Genomic DNA, 19594 nt, shown 5'->3' on the forward strand with positions numbered 1-19594 from the left:
TGCTGTTTCCACCTGTGCTCACACACGAGCTGATTCTGGGGTTGCTTTTCGCATTTTATTGACTACAGGGGAGGGGCCTCCTCCGTGTCACCGGGGGTGCTCACAAGTTCTTCAGCCACTCCAAGCTGGGGCCCTGGGGGTCCTGAGGGTGGCTGGGCACATCAGGCATGTTCCCATCATCCCGGACGGGCACTGTGGGGCAGGAGGGCGGGCCACTGAGACCAGCACATCTTGGGAGGCTCCGAAAGGCTAGTCTGTCAGTTCATATTCAAAGAGGGAAAGGGAACCCCAGGGGAGAGAGGGGACACAGAGAAGCAGGACGATAGAGACCTAGAGGCATGGAAAGCACAGAGAGAGGCAGAATGACGAAAATCCAGAAAGGAGTACAAATGTGGAATGACAACAGAAACTCAACAAAAGTGTGAAAACAGACAGGAAATGAGTTTTACGGCACATGGACTAGATCTCAGAAGAAAGAAGAAAGTCCAGCCCACACTGCAGATTCTCAGACGGCGGCAGAGGAAAGACCTGCGCATGACTCTTCCTCTGGCAGGAGGAGGTTACCCCCCCAACCCCCACTCCCATTTGGAGCCAGTCCTTGCTCCCGCTCACCTGGATAGCTGTAGGGCGTCACCTGGTTGATCATGGCGGCGTATTTCGTGAAGGGGCTGAAAGCCGGCAGAATTATAGCTGTGGAGAGACAAGGGTGAGGCCAGGGGAGGGGGCGGCTTTCAGGCAGGGGTGGGAGGGGAAGGGGCAGAAGCAAAACCTTGGCAAACTAGGAGTCAAATACATGGGAGGAGGGGAGCAGGGAGTTCCCGACCCTCCAGGAGACCCCTTGGCGTTATGGGATCCCCGTTTACCAGCAGGAGAGGAGATGGGAGCCAGCAATTCAAGGACACATGGGATCTAGAGAGCCGGGGGTGGGGGGTGGGGGAGCCATGGGGGTGGTCACAGTATTCAGTGCATGTGCAGAGGGGGTCAGGGAGCAGAGGGCGGTGCTGAGGGGAGTGCTTTGGGAATTTTCCAGAAGAATCGTGAACTGTTACAAACTGAGGAAGGGAGGGCTGTAGGAGGACTAGTCGCTGGGAAATTACAGTCCGCCCAGGGTGGGAGCCAGGAGTCTGGGGGGCAGGGGTAGGGGCTAAGAGCAAAGTTCCAGGCGACACTGTCCGATAGAATCGTGAGAGCCACACCTTAGTTTTACGCCTTCTAACAGCCACATTAAAAATAAAGTTGAAAACACATCAATTTTTAAAGTGATTTAAGCCAGCATACGGGAAACGGCGTTTCAACGTATGATTGAAAGAAGCGGAGATATCTTGCAGACTTGTCACCCTCTCCGCAATCCAGCGTGTCCTTCCCACGAGCGGAGTGTACCAGCTCAACTCCTAGGAGCTGCGCTTCAGGCGCTCAGCGGCCAGGGTGGCCCGCGGCTGCCGGAAGGGACAACAGCTCTCGAACCTCACCCGCGGCGTGTGGCCCACAGACCGGCCGCGCGGACAAGATCTGGGGACCCGGGGGATGGGCCGCGTCCCCGGCCCCAGCCCAGCCCCGCGCAGTGACAGCCTGCATGCTAGCGACCTCCCCCACCTGACAGCGCGGGCTGCCCCGATCTAGGATAGCGCCTGTCCACAGAACCGCGGAGGGATTTTCACAGCACACGGCTTCCCCTGCGCCGCCGCCACCCCACGAGCTCCCCACCGAGCGCGGAGGGGGCGAGGGTGAAAGACGGGGAGCATCTGGACACTTATTTTTGTCGCTCAGGTGGTTTCAGGGCACAGCGGGGCTGAGAACCTCTCCTTGGGGAGTCGGGTTGGTGTGCCGGGGGTGGGAAGGAGCGGGCTGGTGAAGGGGTCCTAATATTCGGGATGGGGTGGGCAAGAGGTCGTCGTGGGGGGGCCGACACACGAGGGGAACACGGAACGTGGAGGGATACAGGATGGAACGCTAGTGGGGAGCACGGGGCCTTGGGGCACGGTGGGGGCGATGCACGCTCACGCACCGAGGCCCCCGATGGTGAAGGACGCGACCAGCACCGGCTCCTTGGCCCAGGCTTCCTTGAGGAAGGTGGCGAGTCCTGGAGGGGCGGGGGAAGAGGGTCACCCCAGCAGGGGACGACTCCGGTGACCTCTAACCCTCTCGCGCCGCCCCCGCCCTGGAGAAGCCCTCTCGTGACCTCGGCATCCCCCTCCGGCCAGGACCCCACCGCCTCCACGGAGGTTCCGCCGTGCCCCAGCCCCGGCACTACGGGGGCTCCCGGAACCACCGGACCCCGCGCGCCCGCGGCCGCCCTCACTTACTCCCGGCCATCTTGGTCGCAGCGTCGGCGGCAGCCGCGCAGCGCGCGGAGCACTCTGGGAATTGTGGTCCCTGCGCCTGAGTCTTCGCTCTCCGAGTCTGCGCGAGAGCCCTGGCACGGAACTACGGTCCAGGGCGGGGGGGGGGGGGGGGACGAGGGCGCGAAGCACTCTGGGAGTTGTGGTCCCCGCGCGCCAGCCTCAGCCCGCTGAGTCTGCGCGTGCGCACTGGAGAAAAACAGCTGTCTGAAGCGGTCACGGAAACGCCGGCGGCGCTGCAGAATTAAAGGCCGACCTGTCTCCTCACCTAGGAGTCCAGCCTGAGGTGTGCTCCATCCAAGCCACGGCCCATCCAAGGCGGAATGCAACAGTCTTCATTTTAGAGTTTACTCACGAAGGCCCGTTTCACAGACGGAGAAACGGAGGCCGGGAGAGGACAGACGACACTATCATTTGCGGTCGCAGCTCAACATCAGTTCGTCCTGGAAGCTTTCACTCTCGTCCCAGAGGGTTAGGGGTCGTCTGTGGATCCTCTCAGCGCCCCCTGTGACTTCTAGGGTAGCTCACTTTGTTTTGTAACCTAGCTGGTCCGCCTGTCTTTAATTCAGACTGGGAGCTGCGCGAGGGCATTAATAGGGTCTGACGCCTCTCTGTGCCCCCAAAGTAGCGCCGCACAGGGTCTGGTACATAATACGTGCTACTTTCTAGTCTTTTTTTTTTTTTTTTTTTTTTTTAAGCTTAATTGATGAACACAACTGGTTATGACTGCCCCTTCTCCCAGGTTTTTCCGCAGCACCATGGGGCTGTGACACAGTCTCCCAGAGGCCCCCACTTCCCTCCTCCCTTCCTTAAACAGAGCTCGGCTCTGGCTCTCGGACATTGCATTTCCTGAGAGGTGAGACGGCACAGCTGAGCCCTGGCTCCTGCTTCTGCTCCAGCCGAGATCTGCCCGCCATGGCTCTGGTGCTGATCCTCCAGCTCCTGACCCTCTGTGAGCCACCGCCCCCTTCTCCCTGGGTCTCAGGCTGGTTGGGGTGCAGAGAGACAGGCTCTGGGGACCTGGACACCCTGAGTAGGGAGGGGGAAAGGAAGAGGGCTACTGACTCTCCCTGGGGCAGGTGCGCCGTGGTCAGGCAGCCCAAGCTGAAGGTTTGGAATTCTAGACCGGAATAAGGGGACAGGACCTAGATCCTTGGGTCCTATCAAGGAAGGACACGTGGGTCCTGAATTCCTGTTCCTGGACAAGGAGAGTGGGGGCAGCATTTTCTGGGTGTTGAGGCAGGAGGGTGCTAAGGACCTGAACTCCTGGGGATAGCAAGTAGAGTCCGAGATTTCAGAGCAGGAAGAGATGGAGCCAGAACACCCGGGTCTCTGGGAAAGGAGGGAGCTGGTGACCCAGACTCCTGATGCCCAGGGAGAAGAAACTGTGGGCTCCGATTATTGCCTCCTGGAAAAGGGGGAGTCCAGAGGTCTGAACACTGGGTGTAGAGGCAAGAGGGGGCTGGGGCCAGACTTCAGGCTTCTGAAGTAGGTGGGGATTACGAGCCTTGAGTTAGAGCTACTGAGAGAGGACATTTGGGTTAGATTCCCGTTTCCCAGAGGAAGGATTTAGATTCCTGAGTTTGCAGCGAGGTAGGACTGGGAGAAGCCTAGCGCTCTGAAAAGACTCAGCCCCTCCACCTTCTACAGGGCCTCTGTGTCATGGAGACGTCACTCCAGCTGGTGAGTAATATCGCCCATCCACTCACCTGCAAGCTGCTAGAAGCCCATTTCCAGTAACTCACATTTTACTTTGGTGCTCCGCCTCACCTCAGGTTTCCATATTTCCCTCCCTCTCCTCTCTTCTTTCATCTTTTCCTTCCCTCCCCTCCTTCCTTTCTTTCCTTCTTATCTTACTTCCTTTAGTGACCAGCATAGGTGGGTAGAGAAGACCATGAACTTTGGAGCTAAAGAGACCTAAGCTGGAACCCCACTTTCACCATGTTATTCATTTGCAACTTTGAACGAACCACTGCTTGCTACTCAGTTTCCTTCTCTGTGAAATGGGCTGTTGTGAGGATTTAATAAAACCACCCACGTGTACGGGGCGCCCGGCTGGCTCAGTCCGTGCAGCATGTGACCCTTGATCTTGGGGTTGTGAGTTTGAGCCCCATGTTGGGTGTAGAGATTACTTAAAAAATAAAAGTATTTAATGAATTTTTAAAAATCACATGTGTAAAACCCTTGACTCAAAGCTTGGCACAGTGGGGGGCTCAAGAAATAGGACCTCTGGCAATGCCAATTATTCCCCCATTTGGAAGCCCATTTCCACCCGAGTAGGATCATTCACCCGGAAATGAGATCTCTGTCTCTCAAACCTCCCCACTACACCACAACTTCAAATAAAAATCTCCTGGAAAACCACTGATACCTTAGCTATCAATTTGTTTTATTTTTTAAAAGATTTTATTTATTTGTTTGACAGACAGAGATCACAAGTAGGCAGAGAGGCAGGCGGTGGGGGGTGGGGGGGAAGCAGGCTCCCCACTGAGCAGAGAGCCCGATGCGGGACTTGATCCCAGGACCCAAGGATCATGACCTGAGCCGAAGGCAGAGGCTTTATCCCACTGAGCCACCCAGGGTCCCCCAGCTATCAATTTATTTTAAATTATTATTTTTAAAGCTAAAGCTAACATATATTCATGGTTTAGAACATGATTCCCAAAGGACATATAACCTCCCTCTTCCCCTTCCTCATCTTCCTTAAATAAGCTCTGAATCCTTACAAGAAATTTCCATGCATTCAGACGCATACATATATTTATATACTCCCTGGTTTTCTTGCCAAGGCAAAATGATATTTCATGACACATTATTCTGCACGTTTTTCACTTTACAATCTCTCTTGGAGATGTGGCCATATCGTTATAATTAACTGCATGGGTTTTTTTTTTTTTCAAAAGATTTTTATTTATTTATTTGACAGACAGAGATCACAAGTAGGCAGAGAGGCAGAGAGAGAGGAGGAAGCAGGCTTCCCGATGAGCAGAGAGCCCCATGCTGGGCTCAATCCCAGGACCCTGGGATCATGACCTGAGCCGAAGGCAGAGGCTTTAACCCACTGAGCCACGCAGGTGCCCCTAACTGCATGTTTTTAACAGCTACGGAACGTTTGCCGATGTGTGGCTGGGGTCTAGTTGGCCCTCTTCATGCATAGTTAGGTTGTTTCCCATGTCCTTCCCCAGCCCCACGCCAGTCAGCGCCTCAGTGAGTACTCCAGTGTGAGCTTTCTGTGCCCGTGTATGTACTGTTGTCTAGCATGAAACAGTGGAATCATGAGGGTATGCCCTTCATGTATTTAGACAGAAAGGAATAAACCGCTTTCTCAAAAGGTTCACTCAAGTGTACCTACCTACCTGTTTCCCCGTGTCTTCACCGAAATAGAATATAAACCATTATTTTAAGTTTTGACAACCTGATAGGCAAAAAAACCCCTGTTGTTTTAATTTTTTTAAATGATTGCTAGTAACATTAAGCAACTTCCCCCCCTCCCCGTGTGTTTTCACCTATTGGACTTCCTCTTCTGTGCCCTGCCTGATTCATGTGTTTTGTCCAATTTTCAACTCGGCTGGGTTTGGGATTTCTTTCTATACTCTTAATCTATGTGATGAATGAATGAGTCCTTTCTGCCTGTGATGTTGCTTGCCGTCTAGCTCCATTTGTCTATTCTCCTACACAACTTTAAAATTTTGCAGTCATCAAATTAACCTTGTCTCTTCTGAATTTTTTGTTTTATATTTTAAGATCGCTTTCTCCATCCCCAGGACGAATGCATTTTCCTATATTTTCTTCTAATACTTTTACAGTAAAATAAAACAATATAGGTCTTTAATTAACCTGGAATTGGTTTGGGGGAATTTGGTCTGGAATTTGGTTAAGGTAGGGCTATACCTTCTCTTTTGTTTTATTTTTTTTCTCATATAAATAGCAAGTTTTGGCAACTACTGAAATATGTTGACCATGTCACAAATAGTCTGAAGAGCATTTAAAATTACAGATTTCTGGGACCCAATCCCTTAACACTATGTTTAAAAACCATGGAGTAAAGCTCGGCAGTTGCCCAGCTACGCTCATTTGCAGCGAGGGCTGCCAACCCCTGACTGGGGTTCACCATCTCCCCTATTTTAGAAGCAGGAAACTAAGGATGAGAAGGAGGAAGGGGCTGCCCCAGGTGATTCTCTTCCCACCCCCATCTCCTCAGGCTCCCAGGAAGCCCAGGGACCCAGCAGCCCTGTTAATTCAGTCCCCCCAGCCTTATCCCTCAAGCCATCGCTGGGGGCTCAGCCTGCCGCAATTGTAACCCCTGGGGTCAATGTGACCTTGAGGTGCCGGGCACCTCAACCTGCCTGGAGGTTTGCACTCTTCAAGACTGGGGAGATCACCCCTGTGCTGTACCGGGATGTGTCCATGGAGCTGGCAGAGTTCTTCCTGGAGGAGGTGACCCCAGCCCAGGGGGGCAGTTACCACTGCTGCTACAGGAATCCAGGCTGGAATCTGGGTGTCTGGTCTCACCCCAGCGATACGCTGGAACTGCTGGTCACAGGTGAGGTCCTGGCAGGGGTGGGGGGGGGCGGGAAGAAGGGACTTTAGGGTGTGATGAGGGATGGAGAAGGAGGGACGGAGAAATACAGGGAGAGATATAGTGAAAGAGACATACAGAGACAGACTTGTACCAGGACCCAGAGCAACAAGATCTATGAGGGAGAGAGAGAGAACTGGAGAAAGGGGTGATCCTTAACCAGGGGACTGTGCTCCCCAGGTGACCTTTCTGGCAATATCTGGGGACACTGCTGGTTGTCACTACCACCAGAGACGCTGCAAAACATCCAACAATGCACAGGACAGTCCCCATCCCCAACCCCTACAACAAAGAATTATCCAGATTTGAGCGCTGAGGTTAGGAAACCTTGGGAGAAACCCAGAACACCAGAAGAAGCAATTCCAGAGGCTGCCTCTGAGATCCAGGGTAGTGAAACACGCAGGACTGGACACAGGAAGAGAATTTTGGTGAGGCTCCCTGGCCAAGAGAGAAAAGGGGACATCCAGGGAGAGAAAGACAGAGCCACAGAGAAAGGTGCACTTGGGGACAAGACACACAGGGAGCCGGGGACAAGGATGCAAAGGGCGCAGAGACCGACAGGGAGGCAGAGACACTGTGGGAGACACTGGCAGAGATAAAGAGAGACACGATGGGGGGAGGTAGTGCAGAGTGAGGTACAGGCTAGGGGGCCGGTGACGGGACTGAGGGAGAGAGGGCAGGAGGGAGGGAATGAGGAGGGAGGTGGGGGACCGGGCGCGAGAGGAGGGGCGGGAGCGAAGAGGGGCGAAGGTCCCGCGGCGCAGGACCACGCCAGCGCTCGTCCCGGTCCGTGCCCCTCGCAGACCAGCTGCCGCCCCCGTCGCTGGTGGCACTGCCCGGGCCGGTGGTGGCGCCCGGAGCCAACGTGAGCCTGCGCTGCGCGGGCCGCCTGCGGGGCATGAGCTTCGCGCTGTACCGCGCGGGCGAGGCGGCGCCGCTGCAGTACCGCGACTCGGCCGAGCCCTGGGCCGACTTCCCGCTGCCCGGCGCCCGCGCGCCCGGCACCTACAGCTGCTACTACCACACGCCGTCCTCCCCGTACGTGCTGTCGCTGCGCAGCGAGCCGCTGGTCATCCGCGCCGACCACGGTGAGAGCGGCGCGCCCCGCCCCGGCCCCTGCTCCGCAGCCCTGGGTCCGACCCGGGTTCCTCCCTGTTCTCCAGCCGGGGGGGTCCGAGCCCCAGCCTCTCTCCCTGCTTCCCAACCTGGGGGTCAGGACCCAACCCCCCTCCTCCCCAAATCCAGGAGTCCAGGACCCCTGCCCCTCTCCACTACAACTTGGAGACTGGGAGCTGCGTCCCCAGTCTCACCCTGGAGGCTGGAGACCCAGATGGCGGGCCCAGACCGAGGGTTCCGGAGCCAAGGCCTCTCCCTTGCCGTCCTGCAGGCTCAGGCTCCTTGGACTACACGCAGGGCAACCTCCTCCGTCTGGGGCTGGCCGGCCTGGTGCTCATCTCTCTGGGCACACTGATCATTCTTGACTGGCGCAGCCCGAACCATGCCCCAGGTGTCAGGCCCTGAGCCCCAGAGGACTGGATACAGATGGCTGCAGTGTGAGAAGACCTCCCAGAGACCAGGATTCCTGGGGTTGGACTGGCCCTCCCAAGAGCCCCACAGTCCCTCTGGCTGTGCCCAGCTTCTGGGTCATAATAAGCTTCCTACAGTGTGTCTAGCTCCCTTCTGGGTCATTCTTCTAGTAGGTCAGTGGAAGGCTCTATCCGTGGTTAAGGCTTCCCGGTCACAAGGCCTGGGTTCGATTCCCAGGGCCAGCCACCGCTCACTCACTGGATTATTAAGAAAGAGACCTTTCCCAAGTCTCAGTTGCACTGATTGTAAAATGGGCTCACTGATAATACCCACTTCTTAAACTTGTAGGATAAAGTGGGCAATACACGCAAAGCCCTTGAAAGTGACTGGCCCTAGTAAATGCTCAATAAATGTTAGCTATCCTGTATCTGCGGTTTCATCTGGGCTGGAATGAAGTTAGCTTTTTTTCTCCCCCTCCACTGCACATGAAAAGCTGAACCTTTAAGCAATGCACTGCCACTTCCTTCATGACATCATCGCAAACCTCTTCCAAACCCCTCCTCAGTCCTTCCCCAAAGGTAGACCGAGATCAGATCAAGGACAACTTCTTCCCTATTTAAAGCTTCATTTGCATGCAGTGCAGGCTGTTTTCTGGAGCTGTCATTATGATTAAGTGGAGTCCACAGTCAAGGCAACAGCAAGGGCAGTGTGTGCCCTAGAGCTCTGACCTGGACACTTACACCTGATGCCTAGCCTGCTTCCCATGGCTCTTGGTGGCCTCCACAGTTGTAAAGATAATGCAAACCCTTCCCCCTTGCAGCCTGTTTGCTCTCCCCTCCTGCCTCTCTTTCTGGAAGGCCTGACTACATTCAGTTTCTCCAGAGTTTATTAATTTAACTTCTGTTTTAATCTTGGTAACTCAGATGCCTTTATCATCCTCATACACACATTTTCTGTCTCTAAGCACCTCTTACCGCTCCTTTCTTGCTTTATACCTAATTTTGATGGAGCATACATCCTCTTCTACTGTTACTAAATTTTCCACCGTCCTCTCCTCCTCTCCCCACTTTATGAAGGAGAGGATGCCTTCCATTTTTTGGAAAGCCCCTCCAGGGGGATGGAATAGCCTTGAGCAATCTACAGACCCTCCTGAGTTTTTAATCCCTGAAAGAGGAGGGGAAGTATCTACAATGTTGGTTGGAGATAACCAAACAAGATAACTTCTCCCCAACATGTGGAGAGAGATCAGAAAAGCTCAGGTCAGCAGTTTTAACCTATCCTTCCCACCCCCCTTTTGGGGAGACATGAGCAGGAAGCAAAGCTTACATTACAGCCCTGTACACAGATCCATTTACATCTATAAACTAGAGCTCGAGTTCTATGAAGCCATATTCACATATTATTTTATTATAATCCACTTTATTAAAAATGCTAATCATGATTCTCTTCACTGATGGAGCAGCTCCCTAACACCCACGATGAGACACGATTTGAGGAAGTTGAGCAATATTTGTTGGTGTTCTTTGGTTACAGAAACTGATCTCTGGACTTGTGTAAAGACTGGGAAATTCAAAATACAGCTAAACAGCATAAAATGATGCTGTTTCAACACCCAGTTCTCCTGAGATTTGGATACTGCAATTAAGCAGAACTGAAATTTGAAGTCAGATTAGCTGCCTGGGTCCACCGACTTGCTGAACGGATGGGAGGAGAGACTGGAAGCAGGACTCTCTGGGTCTGTACTGAGTCCTGATGCGGGACTCCTGCGGAGCATATCCTGGGCTATCTCCCCGTGAACTGGATGTGGATGTGGGAAATCAAGGGGGAAGCGGGGACCTGGTATCACAGGAGGGACCCAGACCTGGATGGGGCTGCAAAGGCATCAAATCCAGGCTCCTCGTTCTACAGATGGGCAGTGGCAGCATGGAAGGGTGGCATGAAGCCCCCGACAGTCACACAGGAAGTCAGTAGCCCACGAGGGAGGCTCCCCATGAGCTCGTACTTCAGCTCCCTGCATCCATTCATTCTCCAGTTCCTTCGCTATCCAACCACTCCCCCCACTCACTGTCATCCACTGATTTTCATCCTTGTTTCTTTCTGTCCTGGCCAACCATTCATCCCCTTTCCTCTTGCTCTTTCTAAGATTTTATTCATTTATTTGACAGAGAAAAGAGACGCAGTGAGAGAGGGAACACCAGCAGGGGGAGTGGGAGGGGAAGAAGCAGGCTCCCCACAGAGCAGGCAGACAGATGCATGGGGCCGGGCTTGATCCCAGGACTCTGGGATCATGACCTGAGCCAGAAGGCAGCCGCTTATCAACTAAGCCCCCCAGGCTCCCCACCTCTTGCTCTTATTTGAATATACACCCTTCCTTTTGCCCTTATGTATCATTCATTCATTCTTACATTCATTCATTCCTCCCTTTATTAATGTTTGTCAATTTATGAATCCACTGACCTATTTATACTTATTCAGTATCCATCAACCAACCTATGCATTTATTTATCCAATGAGCCTGAAGATTTCTTCTTCACTGGGCAGAAGGGGAGGGGGAGTTGGAAAATTTAATAACAACAGAAGAGGCTGTGTGCCCCAAATGTAGGCATAAATCAGGAAAGGAACACATGAGTGTTGAGTGGTGAGAAGTAGTCTGAGGTGGAAAATGTGTGTATGAAGATGAGAAAGGAATCAAGGCTAGCCGGATGAAAAACATAATATTATTGACAGATAATATTGATAGAATATTATTTTTATTTTTAAAGATTTATTTATTTAAAGATCTTATTCATTTGTTTGAGAGAGAGAGAGAGAAGCAGCAAACGTAGTGGGGGGAGCTGCACAGGGAGAGGGAGAAGCAGGACTCCTGCTGAGCAGGGAGCCCAATGCGGAGCTCGATCCCGGGACCCTGGGATCATGACCTGAGCCCAAGGCAGACGCTTCACTAACTGAGCCACCCAGAAGTCCCTATTTATTTATTTTGGAGATAGAGAGAGCACATGAGAGCATGGCGAGGCGCAGAGGAAGAGGGAGAGAAAATCCTCAAGTAGACTCCCCACTGGGCGTGGAGACTGACGTGGGGCTTCATCCCAGGACCCTGAGATCACAACCTGAGCAGAAACCAAGAGTCGGCTGCCCCGCCTGCTGAGCCACCCAGGTGCCCCCGTCACTTCCACTCTTGAATGAGGAAGAGAAAGGGGAATATTATCACATTTAACTATTGCAAAGCAATTTACTGTTCTTGAGGCAGTGGTTCCTTTTTCTCTCTCTCTTTTTTTTAAAGATTTATTTATTTTAGAGAGGGGGAGGGGCAGGGAGAGAGGGAGAGAATCTCAAGCCGACTCCCACTGAGCGTGGAGAACCCCATGTGGGGCTTGATCCCACAACAACCCTGAGATCCCAACCTGAGCCAGAACCGAGAGTCGGATGCCTTCCTGACCGCACCACCCAGGTGCCCCCAGGCCGTGATTCCTTTTGTCACCCACAAATGCTCATCACTCCCAGGGTGCTCATAAGGCCCTTGTGACAGACCTGCTACCAGCTCTCCTTTCTACACGCTCACGCCTGCACCAGCACGCCCCTCCTTCTGGTCTCAGACTGGATGCTGTCTCCACTGCAGACTGCTGCCCGGCTCAAGTGTGTTCTCACAGAGCCCTATCGGACCCGAACTGTATTTGGATCCTCTCTCTCCCAGACGATCCTCTCTCTCCCTCCTCCCAAGAGGGACCAGGTGTGTCCGGGGCCTCGCAGTATGGCCTGCGGAGCTCAGCATGCTGCAGGTGACCCGAGTGAGCTCCGTACCTTTGGCCTTGTGCCTTGGGCAGAATGAGGTCCCCCGCCACCCCCACACGTGATGTCCCAATTCCTGGAATCTGGGAAAATGTTGTAGTGGCCAAAGGGTCCTCACAGTTGTGATGAAATACAGCATCATGAGGTGGCAGTGGGAGTGGGGTTATCCCAGATCATTTAGGTCCCATGCAGCCACAAGGGTCCTTATTTGTAAGAGGGAAGGGATCCGAGTCAGGGAAGCGAATGTAGACCCGGAAGCAGAGGTCAGCATGATGCAGGGTCACGAGCCAAGGAACGCAGGCTCCTCCAAATCTGGAAAAGTCGAGGAAGTGGATTCTGCCCTAGAGCCTCCAGAAGGAATGCAGCCTCTCAACCCATTTCGGACCTCCAGAACACAAGGATAAAAAATTTATGTTTAGGCCACTACTTTGTGACCCTTTGTCATGACAGCAAGAGCAAAACTAATACCGTCAGCTTCAAGGGAACCTCTTTCCTCTTCCCACAAACCCAGGCATGTTCGCCCTTAGGATTTCCCTTTCTGTCCCCAACTCTGCTTGTCCCCCCAAGTTCCCACTCATCCACTTGCACACATCTGTCCAATGCTCACCACAGGCTGGGCGCTGTGCTGGCGGCAGGCATAAGCCTGAAGCTCGGGGGGAGAAGCTTTAACCGAATTGCTACACACCGTATTGATTAGGGAACACTTCGAGTGGCTGTAACAAACAGACCCCCTCCAAGGAAAAAACCATGTGATTTTATTTCTCAGGGCGCCTGGGTGGCTCAGTTAGTTATGTGCCTTCGGCTTGGGTCATGATTCCAGGGTCCTGGGATCGAGCCCCACGTTGGGCTCCCTGTTCGGCAGGGAGCCTGCTTCTTCTGTGCCTGCCTCTCCCCCTGCTTGTGCTCCTTCTCTCTGTCAAGTAAATAAATAAAAAATCTTTAAAAACATTTCTCTCTCACTTAACAGTATGCAGTTGAAACAGCCTAGGGCCATTATAACGGCTCTGCTTTTGTCAACACATGGTTTTCATGCATGGTTCTGAGCCAGCATGAAGGAAGAGTGAGAGAGAGACAGAGCGAGAAAGAGAGAGATCACACGGTCATTTTTAAAGAGCAGGACCCCAGATTTGAACATGTGTCTTCTGCCCTCATCCCATTGGCCAGAACTCAGTTCCACGGCCAGGTCTAGCTGCAAAAGTGGCTGGGCTCTAGCGTGTGCCCTTCTAAAAATGGGGGGGCTCCTGCTACTTAAAGGAAGGAGGGGCGCCAGGGTGGCTCAGTGGGTTAAGCCTCTGCCTTCGGCCCAGGTCATGATCTCAGGGTCCTGGGATCAAGCTCCGCATCGGGCTCTCTGCTGGGCGGAGAGCCTGCTTCCCCTCCTCTCTCTGCCTGTTGCTCTGCCTACTTGTGATCTCTCCCTCTGTCAAATGAATAAATAAAATCTTTTTTCTTAAAAAAAAAAAAAAAGGAAGAAGGGAACTTGGGTTCTAGGAACCTGTGAACCGTCTCCATCAGTATGGCTATAGCAAGAAAGAAGAGGGAGATTTGAAAGCCTGTCATCGAGGATCTGATCTCATCTCAGAGATCTCGGATTGCTTTGCTGAAATGTAGAGGTGAGATCTGAAAGTTGAGCAGACTTCACTATAGGTGAAGGTGCTGGAAGCCCAGCAGGTGCAGAGGCCCCCTGCGGAGGAGGGACAGCGGTGGGGGGGGGTGGGGGAGAGAGGGGAAGCAGTGTGATACTACCACCTTGTGGTCACACCTTCCCCCCCCCCCACCGAAATCCCTGAATGCCCTAACAGGCGCTTCAGGGGAATGTAGCCATCCTCCTCTATTCCGGCTGGACACTGAGTTGTGACTGGCAGTGACCCATGTCGCTTCCGAGCTGGAGCATGTCACCGTAAGGGCTCCCTCCTCCCCACTCTGTGCTCCCTCCTCTCCTGGACACAGTGACCAGCAATGTTGGAGATGGCGGCTGCTCCATTGGTCTGCATGCCTGAGGGACCAGGATGAACCCGGGCCCCAGCCAGCTGTTTCTACTACAGTCTCCCTGCCCCACCGGACTCCAGGCACTCCTCCCAGGAGCCCATCGATGCCACCATCTTTTTGTCCACCTGTCTCGGTCAACTCGGGCTTTTAAAAAATACCATTCACTGGGTGGCTGGAACAACAGAAACTTACTTCTCACTGTTCTGGAGGCTGGGATGTCCGAGACCAGAGGGCCAGCATGGTTCTTGTGAAAGCCCTCTCCCTGGCTGGCAGGTGGCCTCTTGTGTTCTCACAAGGCAGGGGGAGAGAGGGAGAGAGAGAGAGAGAGAAGAGGAGAGAAGAGAAGAGGAGAGGGAAGGAGGGAGAGAAAGAGACCCAAGGTTTCTCTCATGTCTCTTCTTTTAAGTAGGACACTAATCTCAACCATATGGTCTCCACCCCCATTATGTCATCTAAACCTAATCACCTCCCAAAGGTCCCACCTCTTAATACCAGCACATTGGGGGCTAGGGGCTTGATCACAAGAATTTTGGGGAGACCCCGACATTTAGCCAGTAACAGCATCCATCTGGAGATCCTGTATCCCCTGCTTATTTTTAAAGAATTATGGAAAGTTCATGCTGTGGGAAAGGGGTGGGGAGGCTCTGCTATGGGATCCTGGAAACACTTCCCATGTCCGCAGAGTCAGACGCTGGCCCTGCAGCTACTCCGAGTCTGGGCACAGTGCCTTGGGATCCTCCTGGAACATGAGAAGACTACAGGCTGGTGGGGAGCTGCTGGGAGCCCTTGTCCCGCTCACCTTATTTCCCCAGGGAGACTTGCGCCACATGCCTTCGAGTTGCTTCTCAGGTTCCAGTGAGCTGAGGCGCTTTCTGCCCTGTTCCCCTCAGACGAGAGGCAGAAGACAAGCATACTTAGCCACAGTCTAGATTGCGCTCTTGTGATTCAGTGGCCTTTGTTTCTGGTTCCTGGCACAGAGCTCCTAAACCCCTTATTTCCTCAGTGACGGGAGCATTTTTTGTGCAAAGGAGGCCACTCTTGATGAGCCTCTAGGTACCTTCGGGATGGGGGCTGGTCGTCAGAAAGGCCAGCCATGCGACTAGAAGCTTGGAAACTTTAGCACCAGCCCCATTTCTGGGTAGAGGGGAAAAGGCTGGATATTGAGTGAGTCACTCAATGGCCAATAATTTAATCAATCATGCCTCTGTAATGGAATAATGTAATGTGATGAAGATTATTTAAGAAATCTGGTTAGGGACACCTGGATGGCTCAGTTGGTTAAGCATCTGACTCTTGATCTCAGGGCAGTGAGATCCCCGTGCTGGACTCCATGCTGGGTGTGGAGCCTGCTTGAAATTCATCAGTCAGTCTGGTTAGGTATGAAGGTGAAAGCTTTGCCCAAAGTATCACTTTTGTTCCCTGATGCAAGTAGAATGATGTAAATATTCATTCATGACTTTTACTAAACTCTTCTCTGTTGAAATAAATCTATGCACAGAAGTGATATTTAAACAAGAGTCTTATAAGAGTCTCAAGACTTTAAAAATTGTCACCACGTCTTTTAAAAATCACCGTCAAAGAAACGCCTGTCATTATAGTTGGTTTCTATCCTTGATAATCCATTGCCTTGTTGATTTTTCTGTATCACTAAATGGAAAGACAAGTAAGCCCTGTCAAGACAATCATCTCAGGGGCATGGCGCTTGTCTCCCAAAGGAATGGTGTGAAATTCATAAAAACCTACCATGTGCTTGGTTTCTTATTTTCACAAAGAGATTGAAAATGTTGTCTTATTTAAATTAGCATATCTCTCAAATACAGTTTGTAGACTTGTAGTTCACAGATTTGAAACCTGATTTTTAAAAGAAAACTGACAAAAAGAGTGTATTTGATATGATTGAGGACATTTGGATCCTGGCGGGACATTAGATGATATCAAGGAAGGACTGTTAGTTTTCCTGGGATGATACTGCTTTGATGGTTACATATTTTTTAAAAAGATTCTCATCTGAAAAAGATAGCTGTGTACTGAAAAATTGGGGGATCAAAAAGATGAGTTCATAAGAGAAGTCACTCAGTAAAATTTAACTATTGCTTTATAGCTACTATATATTACTTCTTTGTCTGATTGCTGTGGCTAGGACTTCTAGCACAATGTTGAATGAAAGTGGTGGGAATGGACATCACATATATATGTGTACGTGTATATATATGTGTGTGTGCATATGCGTGTGTATATGTGTGTGTATATATACACATACACATATATATGTACACACTATATATAGCTCCTGACTATTATTTAAAGTTATTTTTTAGTATGGTTGACACTATCGTTTTCAGGTGCACAACAGAGTGACGCGGCTTCTCTCTCTGTTACGCTGTGCTCACCACACGTGTAGCTGCCGTCCATCTCCATGCAGCACTACCACACTATCAGGGATACATTCCCTGTTCTCTCCCTTTTATTCCTGTGACTCATTCATTCTGTGGTTGGAAGCCTGTATCTCCCTCTCCCCTTCACCCATTTTACCCATCCCTACCCCCTCCCTTTCTTTCTGGCGACCATCCACTTGTTTTCTGTGTTATTAGGTTTGATTCTGCTTTTTGTTTAGCCACTTGTTTTTTAGTTGGATTTCACATATGAATGAAATCATACAGTATTTGTCTTTCTCAGTCTGACCTACTTCACCCTAGGTCAGATACCTAGCATAATACCCTCTAGGTCCACCCATGTTGTTGCAAATGACAAGATCTCACCCTCTTTATGGCTGCATAATATTCGTATGTGTGTGTGTGTGTGCGTGTGTGTGACTTCTTTATCCATTCGTCTATTGATGGACAGTTAGGTTGCTTCCATATCTTGACTGTTGAAAATAATGCTGCAATAAACATAAGGGTGTATATGTCTCTTCGAATTAGAGTTTTCGTTTTCTTGCATAAACACCCAGTCGTGGAATTATTGGATCATAAGGTATTTCTATGTTTAATTTTTTGAGGACCCTCCATATTATGGCTGCACTAGTTTGCATTCCCGCCAACAGTGCAAGAGGGCTCTCTTTTCTCTACCCTTGTCCATACTTTTATATCTTGTTTCATTTAAAAACATTTTTTTAATATTTATTTTTTATTTTTTATAAACATATAATATATTTTTATCCCCAGGGGTACAGGTCTGTAAACCGCCAGGTTTACACACTTCACAGCACTCACCATAGCACATACCCTCCCCAATGTCCATAACCCAACCCCCCCTCTCCCAACCCTCCTCCCCCCATTAACCTCAGTTTGTTTTGTGAGATTAAGAGTCACCTCCCTGATATGAGGGAGAGGAGATAAAAACATTTTTTTAATTGTAACCATTCAGACAGGCACCTCATCGTGGTTTTGGTTTGCATTTCTCTACTGATGTTGATGCTGCTCGTCTTTTCATGTGTGGGTTGGCCACTGTTATATCTTCTTTGGAAGAACATCGATTCAGATCATCTGTCCATTTTTTAATTGGATTGTTTGTGTTTTTTTCTGGTGTTGTGTTGTATAAGTTCTTCATATACTTTGAGTATTAACTTCTTATCAGGTATATCATTTGCAAATATTTTCTCCCATTTAGTAGGTTGCTTTTCTGTCTTGTTGATGGTTTCCTTTGCTGTGCAAAAACTCTTTGTTTTGATGTAGTCTCCATACTTTATTTTAGCCTTTTTCCTTTTGCCTTAGGAGGCATATCTAGAAAGATGCTGCTATGACTGATGTCAGGGAAATTACTGTCTGTGTTGTTTCCTAAGATTTTTATGGTTTCAGGTCTCTTAGATAAGAAACAAGACAAGGATGTCCATTCCCACCACTTTTATTCAAATTGTCCTAGAAGTCCTAGCTACAGCAATCAGACAAGAAAAAGAAGTAAGAGACATCTAACTGGTAAGAAAGAAGTAATATTTTCACTATTTGCAGATGACATGATATTGCCCATAGAAAACCCTAAAGACGGGCGGGGCACCTGGGTGGCTCAGTGGGTTAAAGCCTCTGCCTTCGGCTCAGGTCATGATCCCAGGGTGTTGGGATCGGGCCCCGCATCGGGCTCTCTGCTCAGCGGGGAGCCTGCTTCCTCCTCTCTCTCTGCCTGCCTTTCTGCCTACTTGTGATCTCTGTCTGTCAAATAAATAAATAAAATATTAAAAAAAAAAGAAAAGAAAACCCTAAAGACTCCACCAAAAAAAAAAACAAAACCCAAAAAACAAAACAAAACAAAACAAAAAAACCCACCAAACTTGGGCGCCTGGGTGGCTCAGTGGGTTAAGCCTCTATCTTCAGCTCAGGTCATGGTCTCAGGGTCCTGGGATCGAGCCCCGCATCAGGCTCTCTGCTCAGCAGGGAGCCTGCTTCCCCTCTCTCTGCCTGCCTCTCTGCTTACTTGTGATCTCTCTCTGTCAAATAAATAAATGAAATCTTTTAAAAAATTTCTTTAAAAAACCCACCAAACTTACTAGAAGGAATAAATGAATTCAGAAAAGTTGCAGGATATAAAATTAACATCCAGAGATTGGTAGCATTTCTATATACATTAATAATGAAGTAGCAGAAAGAGAAAACTAAGAAAGCAATCCAATCAGAATTGCGCCAGAAAGAATAAAATACCTAGGAATAAATTTAACCAAGGAGGTGAAAGTCCTGTACACAGAAAACTGTAAAACACTGATGAAAGAAATTGAAGGAACGGAAAGGCATTCCACGCTTGTGGATGACAAGAATTGATATTGATAAAATGCCCATAGTACCCAAAGCAATCTATAGACTCAACGTGATCCCTATCAAAATATCAAAGCATTTTTCACAGAACCAGAACAAATAATACTAAAATTTAAATGGAACCACAAAGACCCCAAAATAGCCAAAGCAACAAAATCTTCTATCAGGCATAAGCACGGCCCTGATCCATTTCCCCTCTACCCCGAAAGGCAACCATAACCTGGTGCAAGTCCATTTTTTTTCTTTTTTTTTTTTTAAGATTTTTTTTTTTTTAATTTGAGAGAGCGAGTACGCCTGAACACATGAGCAGGGGAGAGGCAGAGGGAGAGGGAGAAGCAGGCTCTCCACTGAGCAGAGAGCCCAATATGGGACTCGATCCCAGGACCCTGAGATCATGATCTGAGCTGAAGGCAGACGTTTAACCCACTAAGCCAGCCAGGCTCCTGGAAATTTTCCTTTTTAAACACTGCTGTAAACTACACATAACATGGGGGCACCTGGGTGGCTCAGTGGGTTAAGCGTCTGCCTTCAGCTTAGGTCATGATCCCAGGGTCTTGGGATCAAGCCCCATATCAGGCTCCCTGCTCATCGGGGAGCCTGCTTCTCCCTCTCTCTCTGCCTGCCGCTCTGCC

The 19594-nt window shown here is 50.5% G+C and overlaps 2 protein-coding genes across 2 annotated transcripts; one reads left to right on the plus strand and one right to left on the minus strand.

Annotated features, from left to right (window-relative positions):
* Positions 1–31: 31 nt before the first annotated feature.
* On the minus strand, positions 32–2385 carry NDUFA3 (NADH:ubiquinone oxidoreductase subunit A3). The gene is made up of 4 exons (XM_032848716.1): positions 2304–2385; positions 2006–2080; positions 613–690; positions 32–192 (listed from the first exon to the last, which is right to left on the minus strand). Exons 1-4 carry the CDS (start codon positions 2311–2313, stop codon positions 101–103), a joined length of 255 nt encoding a protein of 84 aa, XP_032704607.1. The 5' UTR covers positions 2314–2385; the 3' UTR covers positions 32–100.
* Positions 2386–3045: 660 nt separating this feature from the next.
* OSCAR (osteoclast associated Ig-like receptor) lies at positions 3046–8872 on the plus strand. Its single transcript, XM_032848668.1, has 5 exons — positions 3046–3291; positions 3990–4022; positions 6541–6882; positions 7722–8006; positions 8306–8872. The coding sequence occupies exons 1-5, from the start codon at positions 3255–3257 to the stop codon at positions 8437–8439; spliced, it is 831 nt and encodes a 276-aa protein (XP_032704559.1). The 5' UTR covers positions 3046–3254; the 3' UTR covers positions 8440–8872.
* The last annotated feature ends 10722 nt before the right edge of the window (positions 8873–19594 follow it).

Source organism: Lontra canadensis, unplaced genomic scaffold (assembly GCF_010015895.1).
Source record: "Lontra canadensis isolate GAN:19392208 unplaced genomic scaffold, GSC_riverotter_1.0 scaffold206, whole genome shotgun sequence".
Classification (NCBI taxonomy): domain Eukaryota; kingdom Metazoa; phylum Chordata; class Mammalia; order Carnivora; family Mustelidae; genus Lontra; species Lontra canadensis.

What these genes read in the sequence shown, in the direction of transcription:
- NDUFA3 (XM_032848716.1), bottom strand. An exon ending in CTTCACCATCGGGGGCCTCG is followed by an intron (nt 691 to 2,005) that starts GTGCGTGAGCGT and finishes GTCTCTCCACAG; the next exon opens with CTATAATTCTGCCGGCTTTC. An exon ending in GACGCCCTACAGCTATCCAG is followed by an intron (nt 193 to 612) that starts GTGAGCGGGAGC and finishes CCTGCCCCACAG; the next exon opens with TGCCCGTCCGGGATGATGGG.
- OSCAR (XM_032848668.1), top strand. Translation starts at nt 3,255, where the DNA reads ATGGCTCTGGTGCTGATCCTCCAGCTCCTGACCCTCT. An exon ending in GCTGGAACTGCTGGTCACAG is followed by an intron (nt 6,883 to 7,721) that starts GTGAGGTCCTGG and finishes TGCCCCTCGCAG; the next exon opens with ACCAGCTGCCGCCCCCGTCG. An exon ending in GGTCATCCGCGCCGACCACG is followed by an intron (nt 8,007 to 8,305) that starts GTGAGAGCGGCG and finishes GCCGTCCTGCAG; the next exon opens with GCTCAGGCTCCTTGGACTAC.